The sequence below is a fragment of the Lemur catta genome, chromosome 2, assembly GCF_020740605.2.
Source record: "Lemur catta isolate mLemCat1 chromosome 2, mLemCat1.pri, whole genome shotgun sequence".
NCBI classification, from domain to species: Eukaryota; Metazoa; Chordata; class Mammalia; order Primates; family Lemuridae; genus Lemur; species Lemur catta.
This window is the reverse complement of record NC_059129.1, coordinates 133,783,226-133,803,222: the sequence shown is the minus strand read 5'-3', so window position 1 is coordinate 133,803,222 and position 19,997 is coordinate 133,783,226. Positions and strand designations below refer to the sequence as shown.

The 19,997-nt window shown below is 42.0% G+C and overlaps 1 protein-coding gene across 2 annotated transcripts in view; it reads right to left on the bottom strand.

The window, feature by feature from the left end:
* Positions 1-19,997, bottom strand: part of PLEKHG1 (pleckstrin homology and RhoGEF domain containing G1) — a 196,114-nt gene that overhangs the window by 99,535 nt on the left and 76,582 nt on the right. Inside the window, exon 1 of one of the 2 annotated variants that reach the window (XM_045544567.1) lies at positions 16,925-17,051. The exons of the other annotated variant lie outside the window; for it this stretch is intronic. Within the exon in view, the coding sequence (XP_045400523.1) occupies positions 16,925-17,042 (118 nt within the window). The 5' untranslated portion in view covers positions 17,043-17,051. Of the gene's footprint in view, positions 1-16,924; positions 17,052-19,997 lie in introns of those variants that run through there. 2 annotated transcript variants of the gene reach the window in all.

Sequence of the window (19,997 nt, the reverse complement as noted above, 5' to 3'; positions counted from 1 at the left end):
AGATAAAACTGTGGCTACACAGAGGCGTCGGGGAGGATATGGAGAGGTACCCACTTGTCTGAAGAAGCATCTCTGCTCTATGATCTCTTCCCTCAGGAGCAGGAGGAGGGGGAGGCGGGGGAAGGGATAGGAAAACAAAACCAACCCCTTTCCCCTAATCCTCATGTGGAAGAAAAAGCAGAGAGCTAAAAGCTTCCCCCAGGGAAAAAGCTACTCCAGACTGAGATGGATCAAGCAAGTCTGACAAACTTCTGACGACTTGACTGGCTTAGTTTACTGGGCCCCGTGCTTGTTCCCAGCTTGCCTCTGTGCAGGCCTGGGAGCCTGGGGGTCGGCTGTGGGGCCCCAGCGGGGCGAGGGCTGGGCAGCCCCATACAGTCCATGTGAGGACAGGCTGCTCCTTGAGGCATTCTGTCGGCATGTTCCCTTTCCTCGTTTTTTCTGGAAACCCCATGACCAAGAAAGCATTAGAGAGTAGGAGATTCTTGTTCTTTTCTACATGGATAAATCCCGCCCCATGATTTTTTTTTTTTTAAAGTTTCTTATTCGGTGTGGTGGTTCACACTTGTAATCCCAGCATTTTAGGAGGCCGAGGTGGGAGGATCGCTTGAGGCCAGGAGTTTGAGACAACCCTGGGCAATGTAGTGAGACCTTGTCTCTAAAAAAAGTTTTTAAAAAAATTACCCAGCTGTGGTGGTGCACACCTGTAGTCCCAGATACTCAGGAGGCTGAGGTGGGAGGATCACTTGAGCCCAGGAGTTTGAGGCTGCAGTGAGCTATGATGACACCACTGCACTCCAGCCTGGGCAAAAGAGTGAGACCCTATCTCTAAAAAAATAAAAAACTTTTTCTGAAGATGAGCTAAACTATTTATAACTTATGAAAATGAGTGCTCTGATGACATATCTTCAAAATATGCTTTACATTTCATTCCTTTGTAGACACAGAGATTTTAATCTATTTAGACATTTTAATACATCAGTTATCATAATGGTGTTGTAAACCAAATTCTTGATGGATAAAATTGGCAATTGTTAGTGAACACACTCTAAACTAGCGTTTCTCCAAGTGTGATCTACACTTCCTAAATCCTAAATCACTGTTATGGACTGAATTGTGTCCTCTCCCCATCAAATTCATATGTGGAAGTCCTAACCCTCAAGGTGACTGCATGGGAGATAGAGCCTTTAACGATGTAAAGTTAAATGAAATCATAAAAGTGGGCCCTAGTGCAATAGGACTGGTGTCCCTACAAGAAGAGGAGGAGATACTAGAGACCTTGTTCTCCATGCAAAAGGCCATGTGAGAATGAATATAGCTAGAAAGTAACCATCTGGCAAGCCAGGAATAGAGACCTCACCAGAAACCCACCCTGCCTGGATCTTGGACTTCCAATCACCAGAACGGTGAGAAAATAAATGTCTACTGTTTAAGCCACCCAGTCTGTGGTATCTTGTCATGGTGGCAAGGGCCGGCTAACAATCACCACCAGCTAGATTCTCAACAAGCAACCAGATTGCTGGGCCCTGCCTGAGAACCCTAAATCAGAATTTCCAGGGATGGGATCCAGGAATGGATAATGGTATCCAACCTCTCTGGGTAATTTCTAAGCACAGTTAAGGTTGAGGATCAGTGCTCCAGGGGGTACTCAAGGCTGCCTGCAGCCCCCTACACCCCTCCCTTGGCCTTCCCCAATTCTGTCACCCCAGAGAGAAAATGCTTCAATGGGGTCAATGACAGCAGACTTAAAGTACTTAAAATTAGGCTCCACAAAAAAGAGGAATAAGGGATTATAAACAGGTCAAGTCAGGAAATCTTGCTGGGGTTCAGGGCGAGCCACATTTTGGGCTTCTTTGGGAGGGACAAGGGCCCTTGAGACCCACATGAGGTGCTGCCCAACTCCACTGGATGGAGAGCAGATGGGGATCTAGCTCTGAAGTCAAAGGCAAAGGAAGAGTGTGTTCGTGCTGTGGCTACTCTGTCCTCAGAGGCCAGAGTGGAGGCCAGGGTGGAGGCCAGGGTGGTTTGCACTGGTGGGTTTGCACTTGGGATCCTGCCAGTCTCCTCGCTCAATTCAAAGAACCAACTCAGATTCATTTCAACCTCCTAACAGGTAAATAATGAAGTTGGACTATCAAGCACTGAGGATACTTTCAACTCTGAAATTCAGGGTTAATATTTGTGATTGTTGAACTTTCAGTCCTTTTTGGACTCCTCATGAAAACGGATCCCCAATCTTCACCAGCGGGAACTTTCTACTACATCAGCCGTAATGAAAAGACTTGACATTAGTTATTAATATACTGTCAGGATAATAATAGTACATAAGCAAATTCAAAGGCACTAAGTACGTTCAACTATGTAAAAACGCAACACAAAATCCTGCAAATCTTCAACAATCAAGGTATTAAACAGTAATAGAACACTTTTAAAACAGCATATTCTTTGGAAGGTGAGATCAGAATATTTTTTTCTTAAAACGATGCCTATGTCGTGCCAGTATAGAGAGACACAGCTGTGCTGCAAGTATGTTACCATAGTTCCTCAAACTAAGGTAAAACTTAATGAAAAGGCAGAACATTTGCTAGTTGGTTTTTATAAGAAGTAGCTCTTTGAGTAGAATACAGCTTTTCTAATGAATAGAATAAAATTATATATTTTAAGTATTAAGCAAGTTGAAATCTAAGAACCCTTGGGGGGCAGTTTATATATCCTAACCTGCTTTCACTGAATAAAGTTATGCAGAGGAGGCAGTCAGCGGAGCGCCAGGCAGGGACAGTATGTTTTTTTTATTTATGGTGAGACTGAAACCTGTGTTTAGCTTCTGCTCCCCGGCTGCTTGGGTATTTCTCCAAGTATTTTGGCCCTTTTCTCATCGACAGGTCTATACGGACAAAGGGAGAATGATGAAGATGAAAACGCAGGCCTAGGTGAGAGCCTTTGATTTTTGTAGGCGCACAGGAGAAAAGTGTTATTGATGGTGAGAAATTCCCAGTGCTCTTTACAAGGTGCTGTGAACATCAGAGCTTTTAACAACCACCGTGTTGTAGTGTAGCTGTGTTTTTGAAGCAGCAAAAGATGTCCATGTGTCCTTCATTGAAAATTTAGTTTTATATTTTAAAAGTGTAACAGCTAAAGTAGTGATACCAAACAGTGAATTATGGAGTGAGATACACCTAGTTTCAAATTTGTGGTATGATCATGGACTTTAACTTGAGTTAATCTTAGCTTCTTTAAAATCAGGGAACCATCTTACTTCACAGGGTTACCTTTTGACTTAAGTGAGATAATACCTAGAAAACACCCACCATGGTCCACACATGGCACCTAACAGGCACCCAATCATATGAATTTCTTTCCTATTACGGGACGAGATCGGGCGCGTTCAGGGTGGAATGGCCATCGACTCCTTCCTATTATGAATAGACAATTTCCAAAAGGTTTAAAAGAACCCAAATACAGATAAGTCTATACTCATTTTGTTCATTTTTTTTCTGGTTACAACATGGGAGAAATCACAGATCTCATGTGCATCCCCTGCTAGACTTGTAATGACAACCAACGCCTTCCTAAAGGATCACTGCTTATTCCTTAAAAAAGCTCCCGTGCCCAATGTGGGGCCTTCCTAGGATACAAATTTTTAACATCGTTCATTTATTATCTTATTTGAGAGGATTTTTAATATATAGCTCATGTGTAGAAAATAAAGCTGTACAAGCTAGAATTCCCATCCTCAAAGTTTTCAGAATTTTTTAGAGGGAGAGAGGGGCATGCTACTACCTAATGCGTGAGTACTTCCTAAGTGCCAGGCACTGTTCTGCGTGCATTAGACTAATTCTTCACAACCCTCCTAGGACAGAGGTGCCATTGTCTCCACTGTATGGATGAAGAACTCCACGCACAGCCACTTCAGTAGGTCACTTAGGCGTGCAAGTGCTATAAAGTGGAGGCACCAGGATTTGAACCCAGGCAGTCAGATTTCAGAGCCCGTTCTCTTAATCACTAAGCAATACTGCTCAATATATCAATTCACATCACAGATTTACATAATTAGAGAGCTTGGGATACGTTCCTTGAAAATAAAGAGGGGGACTTAGAATAAATCTGTTTACTGTAAATCTTTTATTGTATAGAAGTTTGAAGTCTAGAAAGAGGATCACGCAAGGTAACCTGGCTCAGTGGTTCTTAAACCTCAGCTGGCATCAGAATGACCTGGAGGGTTTGTTACCGCACAGACTGCTGGGTCCCACCCCAGGGTCTCTGGCTAGGGTGGGCCTGAGGATTTCTACGAAGTTTCCGAATGGTTAATACTGCTGGCCCTGGGGATGTACTTTGAGAATCGGTGACCTACTCAGTCAGTGGCTGAGCCTGAATGAAGCTGTGCACTCCCCACGTTGCAGATCAGTGGTGGAGACGCCTGCTCTGCAGCAGGGAGGGCATGGCAGGCTGGTGAGCCTGGCAGGGCAGGCCTGCGTCTGGCCTGCGAGGGGTTCCTGGCCTCTCCTCTCACTGTAGCTGAGACACATGGGGAGCTCCCCTCCGGCACGGTACCCCACGGTTCACTACAGTCCTGGTACTTCACTGTGTCCCTCCACCTCCTCAGCACGTGGGCAATTTGAAACCATAGGAACCTGCTTACTGCCGAGAGTAAATATTATTCTCACTATGAGCTATTTACCAAAACGTGGGATCTAAAATTTGGCTCTATCAATGCTAAACATAGATGGAGTTAGCAAAAATAGCAGGGGTCATGGATAATTGCCAGTATTTATCCTCAGAAGAGAAGGACGATTAAACAATTTCAAAGTTTTCTTTTGTTGACATTATAATTCAAAAGGAAATTTCTTGTTTATTTGTTTAGCTAAGAGGGTCCACCGCTTTCATTAAGATCCCTAATAAACTCTTTTGAAAGCAGGGACACTGTTGAATTATTGTTTAAACTTGCCATGTTTAAAATTAGTTCATTTTTGTGGCCTCGTGGGGTGTTCTGAAGCTTAAGTGATTTAATGAGACTGAGGCATGACCACGTCTGGCACATACTAAGTGCTCACAGAATGTCGGTTTGCTCTCAACATTATGGGCCCTGCTACTTAGGAGAGCCCAGGGCGTGGCCATTTGCATGGGCACGTAGGTAGGGCATAATGGGGAGTACAGATCTTATAATCAAAAATCTCTGTTCCCCATTAGTAAGGTGATTTAGGGACAATGACACTCAACAAGCATTCATGGAGCACCTACATCTACAAGGCAATTATCTGTTACATAGGGGAAACCTCACTGGACTTAACAGTTGGTAGTCACTTAACAGTGAATCAAAGCATCTTTTCTGAATCCCTCCAGGTACCAGGGACCTCAGGTACAAGTACTAGGAAATAGTTACATTTTTTGTTTGTTTGTTGTTTAAAATTTTTATTTTGAAATAACTATATATCCATAGGAAATTGAAAAAAAAAGCAATACAAGGGGTCTTCTATACCTTTCACTGAGTTTCCCCCAACAATAACATCTTGCATATCTATCTATCATATAATAACAGACGTTGACATTGGCCTAGTCCACATTCAGATTTCATCAGTTTTAAGGACAGTTAAATTTTGGATGTGAAGATATAAAAAGAAAATGTAATGGCAATGAGCACAATCACCAAATTTCCTATCATCTGCTACTTCAAAATTTGCCTTTGTACTATTGATGAGAAAAAGTAAACGTTAAGCAAATGAATTGTGTAAATAAGACTCCTTAAAAAAAAAAAACCTAAATTTTTTTTCAGAGATTGAGCTTGACAATTATAATCAAAGTAGCCTGTTTTCAAATCATCTGTGGATACAAATGCTTATTAGCCTCTTTTAAAGAGGTGAACCCAAGATTTGAAATACATAGATCCTAACCCACCTAACCTGCCCAAACACACACACACACTCTGCACAACTGGTGGAAAAGAATAAATGATGAGCTTTAGAGCTTTATACACTGCCTGGCCTACAGTAGCATATAGGAGGTATTTGTATTTTGTTATACTTCCCCAAATAATCTTTAGCAGCACTCATTACTGTATGTTATAAACTGGTCTAGTCAATTTACTAAAGGCATCCAAAATATTTTTCTTTGAGCATACTCTGTTTTCATATATATATGTATTTTCTTGAAAATAATAAAACTGAATATTTTGATTAGCTGAAATAGGTAAGGTTTTACTGCATTATTTCAGTCCATACTACATAATCAGGTTAGGGATCAAACCATTGATATGCGAACAATTTCCTTAACAAACAAAACTGATATAACATGATCAAAATTCATATCTTTCAAAATTAATGTAACATGAGGTACAGTTTGAGCATCCCTAATCTGAAAATCTGAAATCCAACATGTTCCAAAATCTGAAACTCTTTGAGCACTGACATGACACCACAGTGGAAATTTCCACACATAAGTACTTAACATAAACTTTGTTCCATGCACAAATTAAAAATATTGTATAAAATTACCTTGAGGCTATGTGTATAAGGTGTACATGAAACCTAAATGAATTTTGTTTTGTGGGGGTCCCATCCCCAAGACATCTCATTATGGATATGCAAATATTCCAAAATCTGAAAAAGGAAAAAAAAGCCCAAAATCATAAACACTTCTGGTCCCAAGCATTTCAGATAAGGGAACTCAACCTGTAGCTCATAATAGATCTACTTGTTTGATGAATTAGGCAACATTTGGTCTTTACCCATAACATTAAAAAAAAAAAAACCCACTAGAGGAACAAACTGTCTTGAGAAGCTCCTAAGAAGCCGATCCTTCAGGTCTATCAAAAAGGACTAGAGTTACTTTCCTAAGCAGGTAATCATGGGGGACATTTTTGACTTCTCACCATGAGAAAGCTGCTCTGGCATTAGGAAACAAAACACAGCCTCTTCCCTTTGCACAGTAGGGAATGTCTGTCTCGCTCCTCCACCAGGAAGGCTGGCCAGAGTAAACAGATGTTTCAATAGGTAGAAAAGCCAGACTCCCCTCCAGCTGTACACAAAGAGCTGATGCCCCCCACTGGGGTCATCTGAGTTCTGCATGACCAAGTGGAACTTCTGCAAAGGGCTCTCCCCTCCCAGGGCCAGCCCTAGGCAAGATTCTGGAACAGAAGAAGTTTGTCCTGGATCACAGCAGTGCTACCTCCCCAATGCCCAGGCACCTGATTTACTTCTTGGTTTAGTGTTCTTGAATCTCCACCTCACAGGGCTCCCCGCTTCAAGGGCTGGTGCCCTAAACTCAGCCACCCCGGAAAGTGAGGAAACCAAGAGAGCTAAAATAATCTGCCCAAGGTGCACAGCTATAGAGCCGTAGGCCTGACTCCAAGCTCAGTGCTCTCTCTCTGTTGCCTACATCACGGCAAGCTTTTCTGTAGGTCTCAGTAATTGAAACTACTGTTTTATCCATTTTTTTTTAAGATCAAGAATTTACAAATGTTTGTAATGGTCCTTATTCTTTAGAAATCAACTCAACACACATATTCTATTTCAGCTCCTGCAGAAATTTTAAAATGCCCAAAAGTATTCATGTAGTTTAAAGTAGTTCTGATAGTCTATATGGTTTCTAATCAATTTTTAGCAAAGTGCAGTATGCCTTCTCTCTCTAAAATATTTATATGTCAACCCACCAAAATAATCAAAACCAAGGAATTTTTCATTGGCCGTAGCATAATTTTTTCATATTTTCTTGGTAATTCAGAAGTAATTTTATTCTTTGAAATATAACAAAGTCTTCTATTTAATAGATAATATGTAAAAAGACAACCACCTCTGTAACAGCTTTAAAGTTTGATTTCTGAAACTGCCCATAACACCACCAGGGCACTCAATCTCATAAACACAAAGAATACTTTTAAAGAATACTTACCTTGAGATATTTTTCCTCTTCACAGATAATTTCTTATATCTCTGCACTTAAAAAGCACTTGTAAATCATACTCACGAATCAGTTATTCACTTTTCAACTCCTAGTTGGCTTAAGAGCCTTTTGTGCATTTTGTACGGAGATGCTGTTGTTCCAACACATGCCCACCAAGTCAGCTCAGTGGGGCTGAAGAGAAACTGACCACTGGAACCATTGCTAATGCATCCCCGAAGAAAGGAGAACATGTATATGCATTTGTGTGTGTGTACGTGTGTGTGTGTGTTTGCTGTGTGTATGTGTTTGCTGTGTGTTATGTGTAATGAGATATTCAAAGTGCTTAGTGCAAGATTATCAAGTGTCTAAATGTCATCCTCTGATTTCAAATTAAAAACTGCAGATTTACTCCGGAGCTGGCAGCCTGCCATCACTGCAGGCCCTGAGGTGGCTCAGGGCTTCAGGCAGAGGGGAAAAAGACATCACTCAGAGAGCACTCCACTCCTCCCCATCTGAGGCGTTACCCTCCATCTCTTGATTTTAGCACGAATTCCATTGTCAGACTTCTACAACTTTCAATTTAAGCTGTCAAAGAAATCATCTAAATGGTACATGGGCTTTAAAAAATATTTACAGAAGAAAGACATCCTAAAATATTCTCTGTGATCTGAATTCATTCTCATCACAACTTGATAAAGACGGGGCTTTTGTTACCAGTTTTCTGTATCCTCTGTGCAACTTACATCAAGAGTATCCCAAGTTCACTGGACTTATTGTGAAAGTGGTCAAGAAAATGATAAATTAACATTTTTCAAGGCAAACATTCTAAATTTGAATTATTTTAATTAATTCTCCCCCTTCTTCCTGATAAATATGACTTAAATAAGCATATTTAGTCATTTTCCAGATATTTACACACAAAATGCCCCTCCATACAGTGAGGGAATTGTGTTTCAAGAAAAGTTTGTATCATGAACTATATATCTGGTTGTTGAAATTAAGGGTCAGACCTCTGTAAAACAATAATGAACATTTGAGTATGTGTCTATTAGGCACTGCTGTAAACACTTGACATGTATGCTCTCAGTTCTCATAAGAATTCTATTGTTCCCTTTTTAAAGACTAGTAAGTTGAGTCTTAAACAAGTTATGATAAGTTGAAGGTCACACAACTGGGAAGCAGAAGAACCAGAATTTTATCCAGATCTGGTTACTCTAGTGCTAGTGTCTGTGACCACTGCCCTAGACTTTAAAATTTCAAGGAAAGTGGAATTACCTCTTTCCTCTGAAAGAAAGAAAGACTTTCTACAGTCTAGGATCCTAGTCTGTAGAACAGAGATATTTCTAGTGAATTCCTAACATTTTCTATATCCTTATCTCATACTAAAACCAACTAAAGCCACTCAGCATCTAAAAACCCAAGGACAACGTGCTACGTATACTTGGAGCTTTAAAGAAGTTCTTCAAAATTATCAAATATGAAAAATTACATTTGCAAAATCACCAAACAAAATTCAAGTTTGAGAAGCATAAAATATTCAGAAATCTCTTTGGTTTTTTTGGCTTTTTTTTTTTTTTTTGAGACAGAGTCTTGCTCTGTTGCCTTGGCTAGAGTGTGGTAGCCTCATCATAGCTCATGGTAACCTCCAACTCCTGGGCACAAATGATCCCCCGGCCTCAGCCTCCAGAGTAGCTGAGACTATAGGCGTACACCACCATGCTAGGGTAATTTTTTCAATTTTTGGTAGAGACAGGGTCTCACTCTTGCTCAGGCTGGTCTTAAACTCCTGACCTCAAGTGATCCTCTTGCCTTGGCCTCCCAGAGTGCTAGGATTAGAGGCATGAGCCACTGTGCCCGAAAAAAAGAAAGAAAAGGCAAACCAGAGTTGATTTTCAAGTAGGAGAAATACTGTTTTTTGGAACAGAAACTTGTTACAGAATCTCACCATGGAGCAAGAGACTTATAAACTTTTGAAAAACTGGGGTTCACGTGGAAACAAAAACATAACAGGAACTCCAATATGGAGACCAACAGATGCTGTCTTCCCAATTCTTTTAAAAGCCATTGTAGGCTATTAAAATGTCAATGTAGGAATAATAAAATACCATTGATTCTAGTAATCCAGAGAGAATGTTTATGTCAAGGTTTTTAAACTTTAGTTTTGTAAAAATTTACTAGCATAGGAGGTAGATGGAATTGATGACACCAACTACTAGGAACTGCCACTCTAGTTACTAGGAATGGACTAGAAAACACCTAAAATATGGAAATCACTCAGTCGAGAGGACTGCATAATAATAATTATAGCTAACATTCATTGAGTACTTACTATGTGCCAGGTACCATTTTAAGCTTTTTCTTTTTAGATCAACTCATTTAATTCTCCAAAAACCCTAAAACGCAGGTATTACTATCATCCCTGTTTTGTACTTGAGAAAAATGAGGCACTGAGAGATGAAGTAACTTTCAAAGTCACATAGCTGGTAAGTGGTGAAACTGATACTTGAACCCTGACAGTCTGACTCTAGGACTGAAACTTATAACGGGGTTATAAGATGGTAGCTGCAATAACTTCCTGTAGCAGAGCCCTACATGCAAGGACAGGGGACTGTTCCCACCTAACTGAGCTAATAGTGGACGTAAAGCAGAAATTTCTGCCATGTTCATTCAGCAAAGGTTCTTATAAACTAGATCTGTGATGCCTGTCTCTGAATGGTTCATGGTCAAAGATTCAAAAATCCCCCAGTTAAGCCACCAGGAGTGTATAGAAAGATGGAGATGAGTGAAGTAATAACTACATACACAGCCTGCACCAATTTGCTTGGGAATGACTTCCAAACCATCATGAGACATAGCTTCCACTTTCTTGAAGTGCTCTGTGCATCTTTTACCATTTTACCCTGCGCGGCAAGCTAGGCCCGAGGTCCTTGAGACCCTGACCCGGGCCACTCAGGGCTCTGTATGCCCCCTCAGGGCCTTGTGCAAACGAGATGTTCCACAGATGTCGCACGACTGACAAACATAACAGCATGTGCCGCGGGTGCTTTCCCACAGGGGCTGAGCATTGGGCTGGCTCTTGAAGGCAGTGATGGATGAGGATGTGCACAGCAGGGGGTGGGTGAGAAGGCAGCCAAGTGGTGGAGAACAAAGCCGGGCTGTGAAGCGACGGGACACATGCGGAGTGGTTGGCTGAACCAAGGAGCTGTGCTGGAGTGTGACCAAAGGCAGGGTTGTTACTGATGCAGGACCTCAGGGTCTATCCCCAGGAATTCAGAGATTATTCCACAGGCAATTTGGATCACTGGCTGACAACACAAAGGAAGAAGGAATCTGCCATGGGCTTTGTTTGCTGACTCAAGAGCTTCCAAGTTCGAAAGTTGGAAAGATAAGAGAGAGAGAAGCCAGAAGTGGAGAAGAAACTTCCTTTGAGGGTCTGACCTGGAGCTGTAGCCAGACTGGGACAATCTGACATTCCCCACAAATGCCATTTGCTTTTCATACCTCTTCACCTGTACTCACGCTAGTGTCTCCCTTGGGATGGCCTTCCCACCCTTCTCTAACTACAGAAATCGCCAACGCTCTCGTCCTTAGAGCACAGCTAAATTAATCTCAAACCTTCAGTTTGACTTAGTAGAACCTTCATAAGTTAAAAGAGACTGAAAATGTGATAAGAGTAAGCATTTACTTTCTCTTGGCCCTAAGTTCAGAGCTGAAAGTCTCCTCAAGGATTTGGAAGGCCCAATTCAAATTCTACTTCCTTGGGAAATGCTACACTATCCCTTAATATTATTCATTTCTTCCTCTGGTATCTATGGAGCACTTATTTAATTCTACTTATTCATATTACATTAAAGATTTGTTGTGTCTCTTAAGATTTGTTTTCTCTAGATCACACACACTTTTGTCAAGGATAAGCCTTAGGAATTCATTTCTCTCCAGCATGCCCATTAGTTTTACACATAGCGGCTGCTCAGCAAATATTTATTGAGTCATAAACCCCATGATTATATTATTCTAATTAAAATAAGGTACTCTTATCAAATGGCAATTACATAGTTATGGGAAAACGTGGAAAAAGAGTTATATAGTTGATCTTTAGGTAAAACAAGAGTATAACAGCCTATTAAATCCCATCAGAAAACAGTGACAGAGACAGTAAATTATTTGAAAGCGTTATGGTTATATTCAGTCACTACCGTTAATTATAAAATGTGATTATTTTTATTTTTGGTTTACAAAGATAAAATAGTTTTAGCATATAAACATATGATTTCTCAGTCTTTATGTTATCCATGCCTGTGGCTGCTAGGTTTTAGGTGGGTTAAGGTTAAAAAATTACAGTTGGGATTTACAGATGCCTAACCAGGCTACCTCAAACTGCTCCCAGGCCTGACAAAGAAATGGGCCACATCCTGATAGGACAGGAATCTGGATCCACCCCTGTGCCCTGGTTCCCTCAAGCCTAGGCTGGAAGTGAAAGAGGAAATCAGGTTCGGGAAGAACTGACATAGTGGGTTGGTCATATTCTCTACTGGCTACCCAAAATTTCTTCTCCCACGTCCTCAGTAAATATTTGGTAATTAACAGATTTTATTACCTGCCTTCCCTCCTAGCATAAGTGTTGAAAAAGAAAGTTGGCTGAGATTTACATCTACCTCTTCTTACTAGGTGGGTGCTTGGGCTTGGGAAGGAATGAGAACCACGCCACTGATACAAGGAGAAGCTCTTCCCCAGCCGATGTAATGAAGGACATGGTGGTTTAGAAAGAATCTCAAAAATTGCTCAAAGATAATTACAGGCTGTCACTAAGAAATGAGGAAGGAAGGACTTTCTTTTCGACTATAGGGCGTACAGCTCTACAGTCAGAAATTATTATTTTATATTTAGGCCAATGGTAGTCTGTGGGCCTTTGAGATGTAAAAAGCGGTAATAACTTAAGTACCTGGTATAATTTGCAAAGCATCCACATAGACTACACTGGCCATATATAGAAACCAGCCTCCTTCCTTCATAACATCTTGCATTTCACGTTTCTGAAGTCACTGCTATCAGATGTTCGTTGAGTGCCTACTTTGTGCAGGATGTCGGGCATGGAGGATTTAGAGAATATCAAGCCATGGATATTTAACTGGGCTCATCATCTAGAGAAGGAGCGAGGACCATGGGGAAAGTAAACAACGCATGCTACGTGAGCTGAGTTAAAGAGCAACATGACCAACAGGCCATTCAGGTGTTCGCAGAAGGCAGCAATCTTTGAGTTGGAAGAAGATGCCCAGGGGAAAGAGAACAGAATTTCTGAAATAATACACACACCAAAATAAACACGATCCCACTCAACAAGGCAAATAACTTCAGTTGCAACCTAAAATTTGCAAATGTTTGTTCTTGACCTTTGAAAGCATCAGAGGGGAAATCATCGGTAGCAAAGACAGCCTGTGACGGTTTTCACTCCTAATCCCAGGTTTCATCCTGCACGCCCCGTCCTCTCTCTCACATCCTCCCCACCTCTTAAAAGAGTTGGCACACAGGAAGAGCTTGTTTTAGGGCAGGAATGGTAGGTTATGTATATATAAATATACGTGTGCTTACTTTATTTGAACAGAACCATCAGAGCGTAGTTACATTTTGTATTTGAAGGTGAAAGCTGTGAACCACTGAAATCTACTTTTGCATCCACTTTCCTTTTTCTAGTGAGCTATAAAAAGACTTCTCGAAGTAGTAGCAGCTTCTGTTTCAGTTTGACTGCTCTCAGTTCCTGAGCCCAGCACTGAGAAGGAACAACCATGTAGATAGGGCCAAGAGCAGTTAGGAGTTTAACACATCAACTGCCACACTAGAAAAAAAATTTTTTCCTTTGGGCCACAGTGTTTTATTACAAAAGTAGAATAAAAACTTCGAAAACAAAACGATCCTTTCTAATTTAATGAAAAATTTATTTTTATTATTTTCTGTGCGTGAGTTATACATAACTTGAAAAATAATTTTTGTGGCTCCTGAGGTGAAGAGATGTGTAAGTTACATATGCTTCATGCGGCCTCGGGTTCAAATCTAGCATGAGTTAAATACAACTCACATGGCAGTTAATGTGTTAAACCAGCGGTCTCCAATCTTTTTGGCACCAGGGACTGGTTTCACGGAAGACAATTTTTCCACAGACCAAGAGGGTGGGGGGTGTGGAGGGGTGGGGAGGGATGGTTTCGGGATGATTCAAGTGCATTACATTTATTGTGCAGTCAGACCTCTCTGCTAATGATAATCTGTGTTTGCAGCTGCTCCCCAGTGCTAGCATCACTGCCTCAGCTCCACCTCAGATCATCAGGCATTAGATTCTTACAAGGAGCGTGCAACCTAGATCCCTCACATGCGCAGTTTACAGTAGGGTTCGAGCTCCTATGAGACTCTAATGCCACAGATCTAACAGGAGGTGGAGCGCAGGTGGCTATGTGAGTGATAGGGAGCAGCCGTAAATACAGATGAAGCTTCGCTCATCCCCTGCTCACCTCTTGCTGTGAGGCCCAGTTCCTAACAGGCAAGGGACTGGTACCAATCCACAGCCCCGGGGCTTGGGGACCACAGGTTTAAAGGACTTGTCTCAGGTCCGACTGTTTAGCAGCTGGGGGACTCCGATCAACCTCAATACTATGCCCCACCAAAAAGTCACTAAAGGCATAAACTAGCCATTGTCAGATTTCCTGAATTAACTTTTGATATGACACAGTGAAATGCTTATACTATGTAACACGTGGTCTTTTTATATGTATTCAATGGAGTGTGAAACAATTGCAAATATAAATTTTTATGTCAAAAGAAAATATTAATCCAGAGAATAAAGAACTGAAGTTTAAAGACCATATTGTTTTTTATTTAAAATCTCTTTCCTGATGCCTAAAAGCAAAACCTTAAATATCACTCATCTGTCCATCTCAAGATAAATTTGTTGAGTATGTCAGGCCCTGGACTAGGTGCTAGAGACAAAAGGATTTGAAAAGAAAAAGGTTAATATATGGCCCCTGCCCTAAAACAACTAACTGAAAAGAAATACCTTCCTAAGAGCCTCTTCACACTATAGATAACTTAAATATAAAAATACCAATAGATTGAAAAATACATGAAGGAATTCACGACCAGGTTGGAATTAAAGTATATTTAAAGGAAGGAGAATGAACTAGAACAAAATTAAAATAGACCATCCCATTAACCATAAAAAGGAATGAACTTCTGATACATGCTACGGATGAATCTTGAAAACATTATGCTGAGTGAAATAAGTCAGACAGAAAAGGATAAATATTGGATGATTTCACTTAAACAAAATATCTAATAAATTCCTAGAGGAGAATAGGCAAATTCACAGAGACAGAAAGTAGAAAGTGGTTACCATAGAGACAGAAAACAGAGGGCAAGTAGAGAACCGGAGTTACTGCCTAATGGTAACAGAATTTTTGTTTGGGGTGATGAAACATTGTGGAAACAGTGGTGATGGTTATATAACATTGTGAATATAATTAATGCCACTGAATTATATACTTAAAATGGCAAATTTTATGTTACATATTTTTTTACCACAACTTAGAGAATGAACAATATAACATACCAGAAATCACTGAATTGTATTATAAATGGTTGAATTTGTGGCATGTGAATTTATCTCAATAAAAATGTTAAAAAATCCCCTAACATATGTATAGTACTTTGTTACCTTGTAAAGCTCTGAATTGTGTTACAGAAATTTGCCAAATAGACCAGGCGACCACGGGATAGGAGAGAAAATGCTACAGTAAGAGTTTGGGAAATGTGCTTCCACTTTGCCCCTTCGTTCACTGTGGTGCCGTGGGCTGTTTCCTCCTCTATGAAACAAAGGAGCAAAACCAGGTGATGAATCTTTGAAACACTATGATTCATACTTCTTACTGAATGTTTTATAAATAATCACTAATCCTTTGGCAGTTTAGAACACAGAATAGTCTTCTGTCTTTTGGATACCTGGTTAAATGGCTAATTTACTGTCTTGCAATGAATACTTATCAGACCATTTTCAAAATAGTTTCTTAGCTTGATTCTTCTTAAATGTAGTCAGTTAGCCTGAAAAGTATGGTTGGAAACCACTGTCAGAACAAAACAAATGACAGCACTTGATTTGTCAACCTCTTAAAAGTAGGTTAGCTATGGATCAGAGCAGGCCAGTACCTAAAAAAATGTCTGGGACATACTGGCTATAAATGCGTATTATTGAAGTGAAAGAACAGTTGCCTTGACTGCTTAGGAATCTCTCCAGGCTCTGGGTCAGATAAAAGTGTTCCGAGGGGCAGCAGCCAGCTTAGAAAGCCTGTGGGAGTTTACTTCTGGGTGCAGACTTGCTTCTCAGCTGGCTTTATGTATTTCCCATCAGTCAATCATCTGCAAGACCAAAGACTTCCCTTCTACATAAGTATCATTAAGAAGTCCAAGGTCTAGACGGAAGAGAATGAGATCAGGTTATTTCAAAAAGTATTCATTCTAATGAAAATTAATTTCAGAAAAGGCCACAATAACCTTTTGAACTAAGTTTACAGGAGAGCTACATTGTTGTCACTACCTCTATTGTTGCCTCAAAACAATAGTAGCAAAACAGAAAATAAAAATAATTAATGGGGAACCCAGAAGCTAACTACTTTTACCATTTCCCATACCAGAGGCAAAAAGTGATAGGATTTAGACTAAAATTTTCCAATAGCCAGTACACCTGTTCTTCCCTACAAGTCAAACACAAATACCACAGAACAAAGATTCCATCTTAAAATAAAAGGTTTGGAAGGAAAAGAAGGTAGGAATAATTATCTTTTACTGTGGGACTATTGAAGGTACCTAAGTCTTTGATTAGGAAAGGAAAATAAGCCTCCCATAAGTGGGGCAGCCACAATTTATAATAACCTGAGAAGAAAAACAGACTCTGGATTTGTCAGTTCTATTTGAAAGTGGACAAAAGCTTGTAGGCCCACGATCACTGCCCCCCACGCTGCCCCAACCCTTTACAAAGAATCAAGCAGTCATGTCCAAGTGTCAAACATACCCTGAATCCGAATTCCATCTTGGCTCTGTGGGATAAGAAGTTTTGACTCAGCCCTTCGAGGAGAGCTTCGATTCCTCCATCCTCTGACCAGAGTCCCCACCATGGCTGTGGTCAACATGCTCCCGGGGCTGCTGTGGTCCTGCCAGGGGGACAGCCCCTTTCAGGCAGTCACTGCAGGAGGATCATGTCCTCCTCCACGGTGCTCAGGTGCTCCGCCCAAGGCCGACAGGTCTGGGCAGTTCCTCCCGCCCTCAGCCCCCACCCACATTCTCACCCTCCTGGTGTTGTCAGACCTCCCTCTGGAGGCCCAGGGAAAGTCTGGGAGATGAGACAAGAAAAAACAGACGACAACAGGAATAAAACTGAGGACTAGGAGTAGAGGTGCTCAACAGAAGAGAACAGTCAATATCACAAAAGCACCACCAATCTCCTGTATGTGAGGGAGTACGTCCGATTCTTCATTTTTTGTTTAAAGAAGGCTAATTTTTCAACATGCAGAAATGACTACGTGTGGGAGGGGCAGGTGGGGGCCTGTACCTATGTATCTCTTTCTCTTTGCTCAGCTTATTTTTATTGTCTAAAGTGGAACAGCTGTCAGGCAACTTTTTCCAAAGGGAGCCATCTTCCACATAAACAATTTGTTTACAATACATGGAAAGTATTTCTAATGTTCTGAGTGTTCATTTCACAAAATTATATTGGCTTTTAAAGGGTGAAGAAAATTGGTTAAGAGATTTAATAAAAATTAACAATCACGTAAAAGCTCAAAGGCTTTTTAAAAGCAAATTGATTCCAATGGCCTAATGACCTCCCTATGGAACCCAGCTGGAGTCACCTCACCAAGTAGGTGGTACCTGCGCTCCTATAGTGCACTGCTCACTTATGCCCCCTACTGGTCAAGTGCCAGGTGCACATTGGTTAGAGACCAATGAGTGCACTAAGGCTGGGGGAGGGGCTAATTCTACAAAGTTCTAAAATCCCTTGGGCATCTCTCCTCACTATATTCATCCACCCTAGGTGGTAAAGACTAAGATTGAATTAACTGTAGCAGCCTGAGGGTTTTGATGTTATTTACTGTCTTTATGACTTTTCTGCATTACACAGAGGGAAGGATCTATACCTGATTTCACTTTTTCTCCTTTCCCAGGTTACATCCTATTTAATTTAATAAGATCAAGATTGTTTCTGCAGGAGCCAGGCAAATTCCCCAATGATCACTTCTTTTTTTTAAAAAAGGCTACAATTTCCTGAAGAAACAGTATTTTGAGGATACACACTTTACACATTCATTTGGTTGACATTTCCCTTATCATTTTAACCTTTCCAAAATTTAGAAAAACGTTGGTATCACTGTGGTTAGAGGGAAGGTTAGCAGTGCAGAATGGGAATTTAAAATGATGTAAGAGTAGGAAGCTGCTGGCTCTGTTCCCTCCACACCCCGACCTCGGGGGCATGCTGGCAGTGGGCCATTACAGAGGCCAGCACCTGCGGAGAGGTACACGTCCTCTTCCTGTCGGGGGCCCTCTCCTTCCTCACTGGGGTGGCGTTTCCCTTTCCCGTGGGCAGCTCCTCTGCCACAGTGTGGAGAGCTGGGCAGGGACAATGCTACTCACCCTTCAGGGACAGGAAAAAGAGGCCTTCGACAATCTCCCAGTTTCCTGTCACACCCAGAGTCACCCAGACAGGCTGAACCTGCCTTCTGCAGAAGCCACTCCCTGTGACAGTAGGGTGGCCTCAGCGAGGTAGGGCAGGGGAGCCAGGCACTCAAGCCTGGGGTCTGGACTCATCTTGGAGAAAGAGCATTAAGGAAAGATCACAAGGAATGATCCAGTGTCACTCATCAAGGGACAGGATCAAGAGGCAGAAGCAGCTGTGCATTTACTTTGAATCATTTCTCTTTGGAACTCTGTGCCCAATCATAGGAGGCTGGATGGGGTGGGAATGAGAGGTAGCAGATTCAAGGAGAGGCTCTATCAAGTCAAGCAGAAGCCACGTCTGGTTCCATCCTTGGGGGTGAGGCAGCAGTGAAGATGCAAAGGATTAGGTATTGAGACTGTAAAGAACACACTGCAAATGGAGCTCTTCTTCAAGGCCTCAATCATTACTGTGGCCACACAGGTGAGATCCCTGTCCCTAATGGGCTAATCCGAAGTCCAAGGTGGGAGGCCTAGGGCTTGAGGCCAGAGTCATTTTGGAAGCACAGCAAACTACCCAAATTCAGACACTAAGACCCTGCACAGCTGCTGCTATCCACCCCCAGAGGGGATATGGCGGTATGTGAGAAAGTAGGCGAATAGAGCCAGTTGATATTTCAAATGCAAGTGTGTGGATTTCCCACGCAGGCGTAACTCCTTTACACTCTCCTCATCCCCTAGGTGCCCAATCACAGCACTTGTCACACTCTGCTGTGATGATCTACTTGCTATGTTCTGTCTCACGCAACCAGCTGCCCCCAAATCTCAGTGGGCATCAGAAACACTGGACAGAACTCAGAGTCCCCGGGCCTGAGGTGGCCGTTCTACTCTGTCTCTTCCCACATTTTCTTACGTTGCCAGCCTGGATTCCATCCAACAATAGTATGAAGAACCAGCTGACTAGACCAAGGCCTTCCTGAAGCCAGGGACCACAGCCTGTTGTTGACACTGTGGCCAGGAGCCCAGGAGCCTCTCCACTGGTATCCACACTGAGGAGGCTGCCTGACACTTTTATGCTCCCAGGAAACCCCCTTGCTTGCCACTGTCCCCAGCCCCACCACCCTGGCTGCAGGCACCATCTCACAAGATTATCCTGGGCCCCTCAATATTCCTGTGTTCTACTTGCCTGTGATGTTTTGGCTCAGAACATGGTTTGCCAGACAGCTGTTTCCTGCCCCGTCCGCCCCACAGAGATGGCTCCAGCTTTGTTGCAGAGGCCCTGCGCCCTGGGGACCACGGAAAGGGGTCCATAGGTAAGCTCAGGGTTCAGGCTGGCCAGCAGCACTGGACACTGCTGTCCCTAGTTCACTGGCTGTAGCAGGTGGATGCTCAGTGCCCAAGGTTTTCCCCAACAGGAAGCAGAGCCATGACCCTGACTC